This window comes from Primulina eburnea, chromosome 1 (genome assembly GCF_022965805.1).
Source record: "Primulina eburnea isolate SZY01 chromosome 1, ASM2296580v1, whole genome shotgun sequence".
Taxonomy (NCBI): Eukaryota; Viridiplantae; Streptophyta; class Magnoliopsida; order Lamiales; family Gesneriaceae; genus Primulina; species Primulina eburnea.
The window spans coordinates 4,718,349-4,730,644 of NC_133101.1; the positions used below are offsets into that span (position 1 = coordinate 4,718,349).

Here is a 12,296-nt window from a genome sequence, read left to right on the forward strand (position 1 = left end):
TTTATTAATTTACTCTTTTAGCCCAAGTTGAGATTGAGAAATTTTGTTATAATTAAATTTAATAATTTATTGATATTATGCTGTTTTAATATTCCTTTTCTTGAGAATCCATATTACAGAATTTAATATTCCTTTTCCTGAAATCCAAACTTCATTATCCTCAAGTTGTCACAAAGTTAGATATAGTTAGGCTTGAAAACACCCTTACTCATATTCTCACAACCAACATTCCATGTATGGCGCAATATATAACATTATCGTTAAAATTTTCTTACCAGAAAGTGTAACTCCGTTCATTTAAAACCACCACCAAACTTGAGAGAAACACCTAAATCCATGTAATCTTACCATATGGGTGGTTCATTCAAGAATCATCGTGTTCCATTTCTAAATTTTTCAATCTTATATTTTGTAATAATCTTACCATATTGTTCTCAAAGTACCCTAATATCATCAGACAATTACCACAAGTTGATATACAACCAATGCTCGAATAAAACTAATCCAAATAATCTCTCACATTCATCCCTACTCGCAAAACTTTCCCAAGATTTCATTTCCCAGTCTTCGAAATCCAAGTTCTTCGAAACCATCGTCTATGATAACTATGAAACCTCGATCTCAGGCACGTACCAGTGCCGGAAAGACTTAACCACGGACGAATGCCACAACTGTGTCAGCAAATTCCCTCAACTGTCAAATGAACTGTGCAGCAGCAACAACGATGATCCCTTCAAGAATCCAACTCATTGGGGTGCTACGCGCGTTACGAAGAAGACGGTCCCGAAAACGAGAATGAACCCGGGATCCAGATTCTTCACAAGAGCTGCGGCGAATACAAAGTGAAGAGGAATAGTGGTTTCGAAGAGATGAAAAATGCTGCACTTTTTGCCTTGGAAAGCGCGGTTTTGAGTGGGAACGGGTTTTGTCAGATGAACTATGAATCCTTTGGTCTGATGGCGGAGTGTGCCGCGAATCTGAGAGGGTGTGATTGTGGAGAATGTGTGAATAATGCAGTGCAAATATGTGAGGAAGAGTGTGGGAATTCGGTTTATGCTGAACTTTATCTGGAAGGATGCTTTGTAAGTTATGAATATTATGGAGATCGTGGGATCGGTTCCAACTCGTTTGAAGGTATACAGTTTATTTTGAAAAATAATTTTTTTTACGCGAGCAGCTACGTTTCGTCGCGCACTAGGTAAACCTTATTAACTTAATGCAATAACCTGCAAGTTATGTCAGTTGACATAGAACCCTTGATTATTTGGTCTCACGTTCACGTACTCGAACACGAACATAAGTAGAGTAATAATTTTGTGTGATAAATATGTAAAACGAATTAGTTAATTTGAACAACTTCTTTGTTATATTAAAGTTTGAAACATTTTATAATACTTTTTTAAAAATTATTTAGTAGATTAAGAGTGAATAACTCATTGGGAGTGCACGAGTAAACTAAAACGTATTTTACTATATACAAGATAGTTAGTATAAATCTTATTTTATTTTGGTAGTTAGCATAGTTTTTTCATTTATTTTATTTTCTAAAACATACCCCATCTATCGTTTTAAATTAAATGATGCTTGATTTTTTGGTTATCTTGATTAGTAAAAGTTATGGACTTCGCCTCAAAAACTAGGATAAGTTTGTAATTTCGGTCTTACATATTGGATTTTTTCAATTTCAGTATTTGATATTGTCAAATTTCAGTTTTAGTAGATTATTTTTGTATTTTTTTAATTTTAATTATTTTCCAACACAACGACGTTGATGTAATAAAAACATGGTTCTGACATGATATCTACGTGAATTTAATAGGACAGCGTCACATAAATTTCTAAGCATCAAAATGAGGTGGGGTCGATTTGCAAATAGCACTGAACTTATATATTATTATAATTCATAATTGTTCATATGTTTGCTTTTAAAACATCAATTAGTACCGAATGAATGAATTAAATAATTTAATAGAATAAATAAGTGAATCGTTTTTTTTCAGGTAATGGAATTGGAGGGCGTACAGCTAAATTGGTCGCAATTGGTATTGGAGCTGCTATACTATCGGGAGTTATATTATGCTTTCTCGCAAGGTCATTTCGTAAGAAAAGGGATGGTAAGTTAGTAAATACATACCATAAATTTTTTCAAATTATAATATTCTTGTATGCATAAAGTGAAATAAAAAAGAAAGAAAAAACCCACAATTTTAAATTAGGGAAAATTGTAATTTAATTTTTTTTTTGTAATTTCTCACTTTACAATTTTGGTCATCTATAATTACAATTTAGTTTTAGTCATGTATCTTTCGATTTTTTTACAATTTTTAGCATTTCATTAAGAATACTGATATAACACATGAAATACTGATATAACACTACACACATCGAAAAAAGACCAAATTTGCCAAGATAACAAAGATAGCGGATTAAGACTATAAATTTGCAAAATAGAAGACTGAAAAAAAAAAACATAACATTATATGACCAAGAAAGCAATTTTCCCTTAAATTTTATCTCTCATATGTGTTTTAAGAAGATTAATTTTTAATTACCCCTCAATTAATTGTTCCAATTTTTAGATGTTACTTCAAATTGTGAAAAAAATATTCTTCAAGATTTAATACATGGAATTAAATAGAAGTGTTAATTTGTGCAGATTGGTGAGTTGAAGAAGATTTGGTTTACATGGCTTTACAAGTTAATGGGAGATCAACCACTTGACAACATAATTGCACAACTCATAATTATTATAATGTGAAATTAAAATATGCATTGTGATATTGAATAAATTTTTTTAGGGTTTAATACTTTATTCTTTGAAACTTCCATTGCCTTAATTAGTATTATATTGTCTACTTTTTATTGGTTTATTCCACATTTCCAGTATTAGTTGATCCACTTTTGTTTTTTAATCTTAGTTGTCCTCTAAATAACTAGCATTAATCATTTTGATAATGCAATCTCCCTTAGTTTTTCATGTTAATCTTTTCTGGTTGATTGGCTAGCTATCTGCTTATTAATAAAGTTTCTGTCAAACCGAAATAATCGATCGCAACCATGTAATTAGAAACTTAAGTTCACATGTTAGCGAGATTTCGGTTAAACCAAAATAATCGATTGAAATTGCGATACATATTGTCCGACATTTGTAAAAATTAAAAATTTGAAATGAGTTTTCAATGAGCTACAATAGACTCCTATAGCAATTTGAGTTAATCATTTTCGTAAAGTGAAGATAAATACGAAGTAGTTATTATAGAAACTCATTGTACAATCACGCAAGCGCGAGTCTGGACTCGGGACGTGATAGAACTCATTTACTTTGAAATTTTGATCCGATTAATTCAAAAACCCTAATCGAATGCTTTCCCCTGGCTATGCTGCGGCGATATTCATTATTTACTCTATTGTTTCACTTTAGGTTAAAAATTCGAGTCCTCGCATATTATTCTAAAAGTAAAATTGAGTTATTATTTCGATTTTTAACTATTATATACTGATTGAGCAATTTATAATAATTTTATATGCCAATTCGATAATGATTTTATAATTAATGTACCAAAATAATATTAACTCAACGAAAAATAATATTATATCTTATAATTTTAAAATTTTTATAGCAGGTCTCCAAGTCAATATAATTTTTTTTCCCAGTGAATAATTTAATTTTATCTACAAATCTTATCTCGTTAAAATGCTAGGGTAGAATAATTTTTATAACGTATAATTTGCAGACCGTGACCCTATATGTAGATTGTATTTCTATTTAAATTTACCATATAATTAAATATAAAATAATCATAAAGTTTCTAAAACTCATGAAAAACAAGTATCATATCAGATATATTAAAACCTAAACAACCCAAAACCATATAAAATAATTTTAATTTCGGCAAAAGTTTTTTAAACTGGAAGTCTATCGGAAAATTGACCAAAATGAAAAAAAAAAAAAAAAAAAAAAACACACACACACACAGACAAATACAGTGAAGGAGACTGAAATTTAACAATCCAGAAAACAAAAATCATAAACAAACTATATCAAAATTATAATTTTTCCATTCGGATATTATCCAATGAGGCTAAGGTTGGCCATATAACACAGTCCTCACAATTTCCTATTTTCCCGATGCAAAAATCAAGGAGTACTCCAAGTCCTAGATTTCCTTCACATTCTCTCTTTCGTACTGCCCGATTCTTGTGGTCCAGGCCACAAGAATGATTATTCCATTCTCCATCTTTCTTCATATCCACACCTCAAAACAATAAAAATCAGTTCAAAAAATAATCGCCATGCCTGATTTCAAGCTCCTGGAAATCAACATAATCTCTGCACAAGATCTCCCACCCGTGTCGAAAACCCTACGAACATTTGCGGCCGTGTACATCGACCCCGGCCACAAATTAACCACAAGGATCGACCAACGGGGCAGCACCAACCCCACCTGGAATTACAAGGTCGTTTTCCAGGTCGATGACGAGTTTCTAAAATCCAAATCCTCGGCTATCAACATTGAAATCTACAATGTCACCTGGTTACGTGACCTCCCAATTGGCACCACTCATCTTCTCATCAACAATTTGTCACCAACCATTCGAAAAAACTCGTCCGAAAGACGGGTAAAACTTCAGATTTGTACCGCATCGGGGCATCTGCAAGGAACCCTGAATCTTGCTCTCCAGCTTGTCGACAACACAATTCCAGCGTCGAGTGAAATAAGCATATCCAGGACAACAAATGACCCTGATAAGGAAAATTGGGAAGGCGATGAGGATCAAAACGAAAAGGAGAAAGATTGCGTGATTGAGGTCCCAACAGCCCCCGAAATGTTGAAAGATGAGGACCTAATTCCGAATGAAGAAAGTAGAATGATAACCAGGCCCGGATCTGAGCACGAAACCGAGAACTACACGACTTATACGTATAGTAACTCGCTTTTCTCCGCAATGCGGCCATTGCCGTCCGAGGTAGCGGGGGACATGAAAAAATGGTTGTATTCTAACCAAGGGGACGACTTTAGCAGCTCGATATTTGAGAATTGGACAGAACCAGGTGGGATTAAGAGTGAAAAACATGCAGGGAAATCCGGAAACCCGAAACGGGTTAATGCCAACGATGAAATTCAATTGAAGAAAGCTGGCAATGATATTATTTCAGGGTATCGTCAGAAAGTTTCTTCTAAGAAAAGGTTGTTTTCGTGCATTGGAAATGCGTATGGATTCGAGTTTAGCTTCATTTGCGGGTCCAATAAATGGAAGAACAAGAGGAATGAGAGGAAGAAGAAACAAAGCTTTCAGTTGATTGGGCTTCCAGAAGAAAATCTTCGCAAGTTTTATGTCTGAATTAGTCATGACGATGTTTATTGAATAGTCATTGGTTTTTCATGTAACACACGAGATAATTTGTTTTATGAAAATAGTGTTAGAATTTGTTTATTCAGTTTAGTTTACATCTCACACTATTGAATTTTGCGATTTGTAATCGCCAGCAACTACCATCTTTCGTGTGTGCACCGATGAATCTCATATATATACACTAGCATGGGAAACCACACATATATACCAAGTAAACATGCAGAATAATACAAACAATTCGTTGGGATATTTCTTTTATATTCTTTGAGATTTTGGTCATATATGTTTGTTTCTTTGCGATTTTGATCATCTATGTTATCGAATTTCAGTTTTAGTCATTTATCTTTCGACTTTTGGCAATTTTAATCATTTTTTCATTAGAGAGTCTGATGTGGCACTGTCAATGTCGCATCGATGTCATGTCAGTAAAAGACTAAAATCATCCCAAAAAAATCCTTGACTAAGACTGAAATTTGACCCAAAAAAAATAGAAGATCAAGACTTTTCCACAAAAATCTTTTGAACTCAAATGATATATGTTTCCCAAGTTTATAGCGAATAGATCGCGAAAGATCTCAACATTTGGTCGCAGAAGTTATGAATTCTACTTCAGATTTCTAGTGAGCCTATAATGATTTACTTTTGATACTTTGCAAGGAAAATACATAACCAAAATCAAGAAACAGAACACGAGGAGATTACATTTTTGGCCACGTGTCTTATTTTTTTTCTCGTTATCGATCAATTTATATACTAATTGATATATTTTTCAATTTTAGCTCTTTTTCATTGTAATACTGATGTGATGACGATAAATTATGACACGGCCTAGGAAATATTGAAGTGTCAATGGAAATTGCTGACGTAATATCGAACATTACTGATGTGTTCTTGTCGTGTCATCATTCTATTAAAAATAACTAAAATTGAAAAATCAAATCAAATCAACATACTAAAACTATAAATTGGCTGACAACGTAACTAAAAATTGAAAAATATGTAAATTATAATTTAAAAAAATGTAATTTTCCCTGCTATTATAAATCTATAAGCTAGGTTGGATTAAAAAAATTAATTAATTTGATAAAGGAATATCCGATACTACAGGTGGAATCTGTTCACCGAGGGAAGGAATATTCGATGCCAGAGACGGAATCTTCCATTTAAAAACCTGACACATTGTATCCAATTCATCTGGCAACAGGCGTAATTGATTTGCCAATTATTTTCAAAGGAAATAAAAATTTTAGAAGAAGACAATTAAATTAAATTAAGAGAGGAAAGAATAAAATATGTGTTTTAAAAAAAGAAGGATATAGGAAAATATCGATTCTTAAAATTTATAAAATATGTAAAATAATCTAAATAAACTATAAAATAAGCATACAAATGTAATAATATTTGGGCAAAAAATTACCCTTTCAGTAAATAATTAGTTATTACTTGTTAACATAAACAAAAAAGAGTGAGTCTCATGTAAGACCGTCTCACGGATCTTAATCTGTGAGATGGGTCAACCCTATCCATATTCACAATAAAAAATAATACTCTTAGCATAAAAAATAATATTTTTTTATGGATGACCCAAATAAGAAATCTGTCTCACAAATACGACCCGTGAGACCGTCTCACACAAGTTTTTGCCAACAAAAAATAAACTTCATATTTTATCTATATTTAAGTTATTCGAAAAACAGTTGCACGTTTTCAAAATTTTAGTTAATATTATGAAAAAACAAGAAAAAATTGTTATTAAATGTAAAACTGTACTGTATACGAGACAATTAAAAAAGAAATGAAACATATATAATTGAACCGATGAATTACATGAATAAAGGAATTTCATAAAATTTTGAGCTCAATTGCTTAAACTTAAAAGTTCTTGGAATATGTTTCTTGTGAAACGGTATCACGAATCTATCTGTGAGACGAATCAACCTTACTGATATTCACAATAAAAAGTAATACTCTTAGCATAAAAAGTGATATTTTTTCATAGATGACTCAAATAAGAGATCCGTGTCACAAAATACGATACGTGAGACCTTCACGTAAGTTTTTGTCAAGTTCTTATTAGAAATAATTATATATATTTTTTTTATTCGGAGTCAAAATTATTTTGATCCGAACACACCAAAATATCCAAAACAATAGACATATTTGGTTGGTCAGAAAATATATAATTCTAAGATAAATTTGGTCGGTCAGAAAATATCTAAGATAAAATTGTTAGTTAGTATTCATTTTATTAGTTGATATTCACATAGGCATAAGCGTGTTCATTGCATAACCCGCTTTCTTTACTTCTCTTTACTTCATTGTGTATAAAAGGGCATCACTGTACAAACGTAAACATGAGAAATACAATTGCTTCAGATATTTTTCCCTCTAGTTTTACAGACTTCAACATGGTATCAGAGCAACGAAGTCGATGAGTGATCAGTGCAATTCTGAATTCACTTGAGATTGAATTCGGAAATTAAACTCTCCGCTGGCTTCCTGGTTGAATAGTGCAGAGGAGATTCAGTTTGAGATGGCGATGAATTCCAATTTCAACGATCCGCTATTTCTTCATCCCTCGGACACCCCAGGTATGAATTTAGTTACTGATCAGTTAGTAGGTACTGAGAACTATGGAGTGTGGAGTCGTGCGATGTTAATTGCACTACGTGCGAAGAACAAAATTGGATTTATAGACGGCACTTGTAAGCGTCCAGCCTCTGGATCTCTCACAGCACAACAATGGGAGAGGTGTAATGCCCTGGTTCTGTCCTGGATCTACAATACGGTTTGTAAGGATATATTTCGAGGCATTGTATATGCTACTGAAGCATCTGTTGTATGGTCTGACTTAAAAGAGCAATTCGATAAAGTGAATGGATCGCGGATCTTCACTCTACATCGAGAAATTGGAAGGATCACACAGGGAGATAGTACAATCTCAGTGTTTTTTTGCAAATTAAAACAACTGTGGGATGAATACTCCTCTTTGGTAACTCTGCCTTCTTGTGAATGTGCAACAGCTAGGAAATATATTGAACATGATCAACAACAGAAATTACTTCAGTTTTTGATGGGATTAAATGAGAGTTATTCTCAAATCCGAAGCCAAATTCTTATGATGACTCCTTTACCGACTGTGGGACAAGCATTTTCAATAATCTCCCAAGAAGAATCTCATCGTGCTATCATCTCTGTAGAGACACCAGCTGCGGTATTTTTTTCTAATCAAAATCGAAGAGAATCACAACAGAAAGAATTTCTCAAATGTGATTATTGTAATTGGAATGGCCACACTAGAGCCACTTGTTATCGGCTTAATGGATATCCCCCAGGCCATAAAACGTTCAAGCCTCAAGGTAAGTTTATTCCTCAGAAAGTGATGAAAAACAGAAAGCCACAATTTGAAGCAAATGCGGTTGAGCGTGATTCAGTCAGCACATCAACAGCAGCGGCTCAAGATACTCCAATTTTCAGTCAGGCTCAGTATGCTGAGATTTTAAAGCTGCTTGGAAAGTGTGATGCAGAGACTTCTCATGAACCTATGGCAAATATGGCAGGTACAAGGAAAAAGGACTCATTATCTTTATCTCATTCTACCAAAGCTTCTTGGATAATAGATACCGGTGCAAATGAGCATATGGTAGGAGATTCATTGGTCTTGCAAAATTTTAAGTCCATAGCTAAATCCTCTGGGACAGTTGGATTGCCAAATGGCAGTAAGATTTCTATTAGTGGAGCAGGTTCTGTAGCTCTTTCAGATTCAATCATACTCAACGGAGTTTTGCAAATACCAGATTTTCGCTTTAACCTGCTTTCTGTTTCTAAACTCACCAAAGAACACAACTGCTATGTTACATTTTACCCCAAATTTTGTGTTTTTCAGGACCTCAAGACTGGACAGATAATGGGGATTGGTAGAGAATGGAATGGACTTTATCACTTGGATGATACAAGCAATTCACACTCTGGTTTTTCTTCCTTACCTAAAGTTCCTACCTCTAGTTCTAAGTTTCATTGTAATACGTTGACTGTTGATAGTACAATAGCTTGTTCCTCATTAAGCAGTTCACTTTGGCACCAACGCTTGGGGCATATATCTGTTGCTAGAATGAAACTCTTGCCTTTTGTATCTTCATGTGATTCTATACCTCATTGCTCTATATGTCCACAATCAAAACAAACCCGTCTTTGTTTTCCACGTACAAGCACTTCTAGAACTGCATGCTCTTTTGAATTATTGCACCTTGATATTTGGGGACCCTTTAAGACAGAAACGTACAATGGGGAGAGATATTTTCTTACCATAGTTGACGATTTTTCTAGAGGAACTTGGGTTTTCTTGATGCATTCTAAACTAGATGTCCTACACATCCTGAAAAATTTCTTTGTGCTCATCCGAAATCAATTTAGCATGTCGGTCAAAATTCTTCGTACCGACAATGCATCTGATTTTTTTAAACGGGAATGTACATCTTTGTTTCAATCTCTTGGCATAATACATCAAAGTTCTTGTCCATATACACCACAACAAAACGGTGTTGTGGAAAGAAAGCATAGACACATCTTAAACATAGCTAGGGCCTTGAGATTTCAGTCATCTGTCTCATTGAAGTATTGGGGTGATTGTGTTTTGACAGCGGTATATTTGATCAACCGCACTCCTACTCCCTATTTAGGAAACAAAACGCCTCATGAAGTCTTATTTCATAAAACTCCTTCATTTAATCACCTACGAGTGTTTGGTTGTTTGTGTTATGCTACCAACTTGACTATCCCTCACAAACTGTCTGCTAGAGCATCATCATGTGTATTCTTGGGATATTCAAACACACAAAAGGGATATAAGTTACTCAACCTACATTCTAACAGAATATTTTTTTCTCGAGATGTGGTGTTTCACGAAGAAATCTTTCCCTTTTCTAAATCTGAACAGCAGTACTCGCCTTTTCCATACAATCCCATTGTCGAGCATGATCTTACTTTGCCTTGTCAACCTGCTGTTCCTGAGCAACTTTCTTCAGTTCCTCGACGATCGACTAGACATACAACACCACCTATTTGGACAAAAGACTATACCTGTCCTACCTTGCCTCATAGTCATTTAGCCAAGTCCAGTTATCCTATTTCAAACTTCCTCACATATTCAAGATTTCATCCAGCTTATCAAAGTTTTTTGGCTTCAATTTCTTCTGAAAAAGAACCACAATACTATCATGAAGCAATAACTGATCCTAGGTGGAAAGAGGCTATGGATTTGGAACTTGCAGCCCTCGAATCAAATGATACATGGGCTATTGTTAATCTCCCTGCCAATAAGAAGCCGATAGGATGTAAGTGGGTGTACAAAATTAAATATAAAGCTGATGGAACCGTGGATAGATTCAAGGCGAGGCTTGTGGGAAAGGGATATACACAACAACATGGAGTTGATTACCATGATACATTTTCACCCACAGCCAAGATTGTGACAATTCGGTGTATGTTGAGCCTAGCAGCCATTAGAGGTTGGAACTTACATCAAATGGACGTGACAAATGCTTTCCTACAAGGAGATTTAGATGAAGAGGTATACATGGACATGCCCTTGGGTTATAGAAGACAGGGGGAGTCCAAGGTTTGCTTATTAAAAAAGTCCTTATATGGGCTAAAACAAGCTTCAAGACAATGGAATCATAAGTTTTCTAGCGTTATGAAGGATGCAGGATATGTTCAGTCACAACATGATCATTCCTTATTCATTAAACGAACTGCTGATTGCATAGTGTTGTTACTTGTGTATGTCGATGACATTATAATAACTGGTGATAGTGATTCCTCTATCAAAGAGCTGAAGCTGTTCCTTCATTCCAGAATACATCTCAAGGATTTAGGTCCATTGAGATATTTTTTGGGTATTGAGATTGCCAGGTCTAATGAAGGAATCTACTTATGTCAACGGAAGTATGCACTAGAACTGATTTCAGAAATGGGTTTGAGTGGTGCCAAGCCGTGTACAACACCTATGGAGCAAAACCTTAGGCTTACAAGTCACGAACTTGATTCGGTTATTCAACAAGAGGATTCATTGGCTGCTGTCGATTCTTTACTGTTAGATTCCAATACTTATAAAAGACTTGTAGGCAAGTTGATATACCTTACTATCACTAGACCAGATCTCTGCTATGTGGTGCAGAATCTCAGTCAATTCCTACATGCACCTAAGAAATCACACATGGAAGCTGCTATTAGAGTTGTGCGCTACTTGAAGTCCACACCTGGTTTAGGTATCTTGTTGTCTGCTCATAGTGACTTGTCCCTATCTGCATATTGTGATTCCGACTGGGCGGCCTGCCCCATGTCTCGGAGATCTCTCACAGGCTATTGTGTGAAGCTAGGAGATTCACTGGTGTCCTGGAAAACTAAGAAACAAAGCACGGTTTCGAGATCATCCGCGGAAGCTGAGTATAGGGCAATGGCTACTACTTCTTGTGAGATTGTATGGGTTACTGGATTACTTCAAGAGATGGGTGTGTCTATTACAGAACCAGCCACCTTGTATTGTGATAACATGGCAGCAATGCATATCGCTGCCAACCCCCTTTATCATGAACGAACGAAGCATATCGAAATAGATTGTCATTTGATACGGGAAAAAATTCAGTCCAAGTTACTCAAAACCTCTTATGTTCCCACAAGCAATCAACTCGCGGACATTTTCACCAAGAGCTTGGGAAAGGATCAACACACCTACTTGCTGTCCAAGATTGGTGTTTTAAACCTCCACCAATCTTGAGGGGGAGTGTTAGTTAGTATTCATTTTATTAGTTGATATTCACATAGGCATAAGCGTGTTCATTGCATAACCCGCTTTCTTTACTTCTCTTTACTTCATTGTGTATAAAAGGGCATCACTGTACAAACGTAAACATGAGAAATACAATTGCTTCAGATATTTTTCC

The 12,296-nt window shown here is 34.8% G+C and overlaps 1 protein-coding gene and 1 pseudogene across 1 annotated transcript; both read left to right on the forward strand.

Annotated features, from left to right (window-relative positions):
• The first annotated feature begins 221 nt into the window (after window positions 1-221).
• LOC140810560 (plasmodesmata-located protein 2-like) lies at window positions 222-2,916 on the forward strand (annotated as a pseudogene).
• A 1,377-nt stretch (window positions 2,917-4,293) lies between these two features.
• Window positions 4,294-5,343, forward strand: LOC140818588 (uncharacterized). Its single transcript, XM_073178893.1, has one exon. It carries the CDS (start codon window positions 4,294-4,296, stop codon window positions 5,341-5,343), a length of 1,050 nt encoding a protein of 349 aa, XP_073034994.1.
• Window positions 5,344-12,296: the final 6,953 nt, after the last annotated feature.

Excerpts from the sequence above, each read along its gene's own strand:
- LOC140818588 (XM_073178893.1), top strand. The coding sequence starts at position 4,294 with ATGCCTGATTTCAAGCTCCTGGAAATCAACATAATCTCTGCACAAGAT.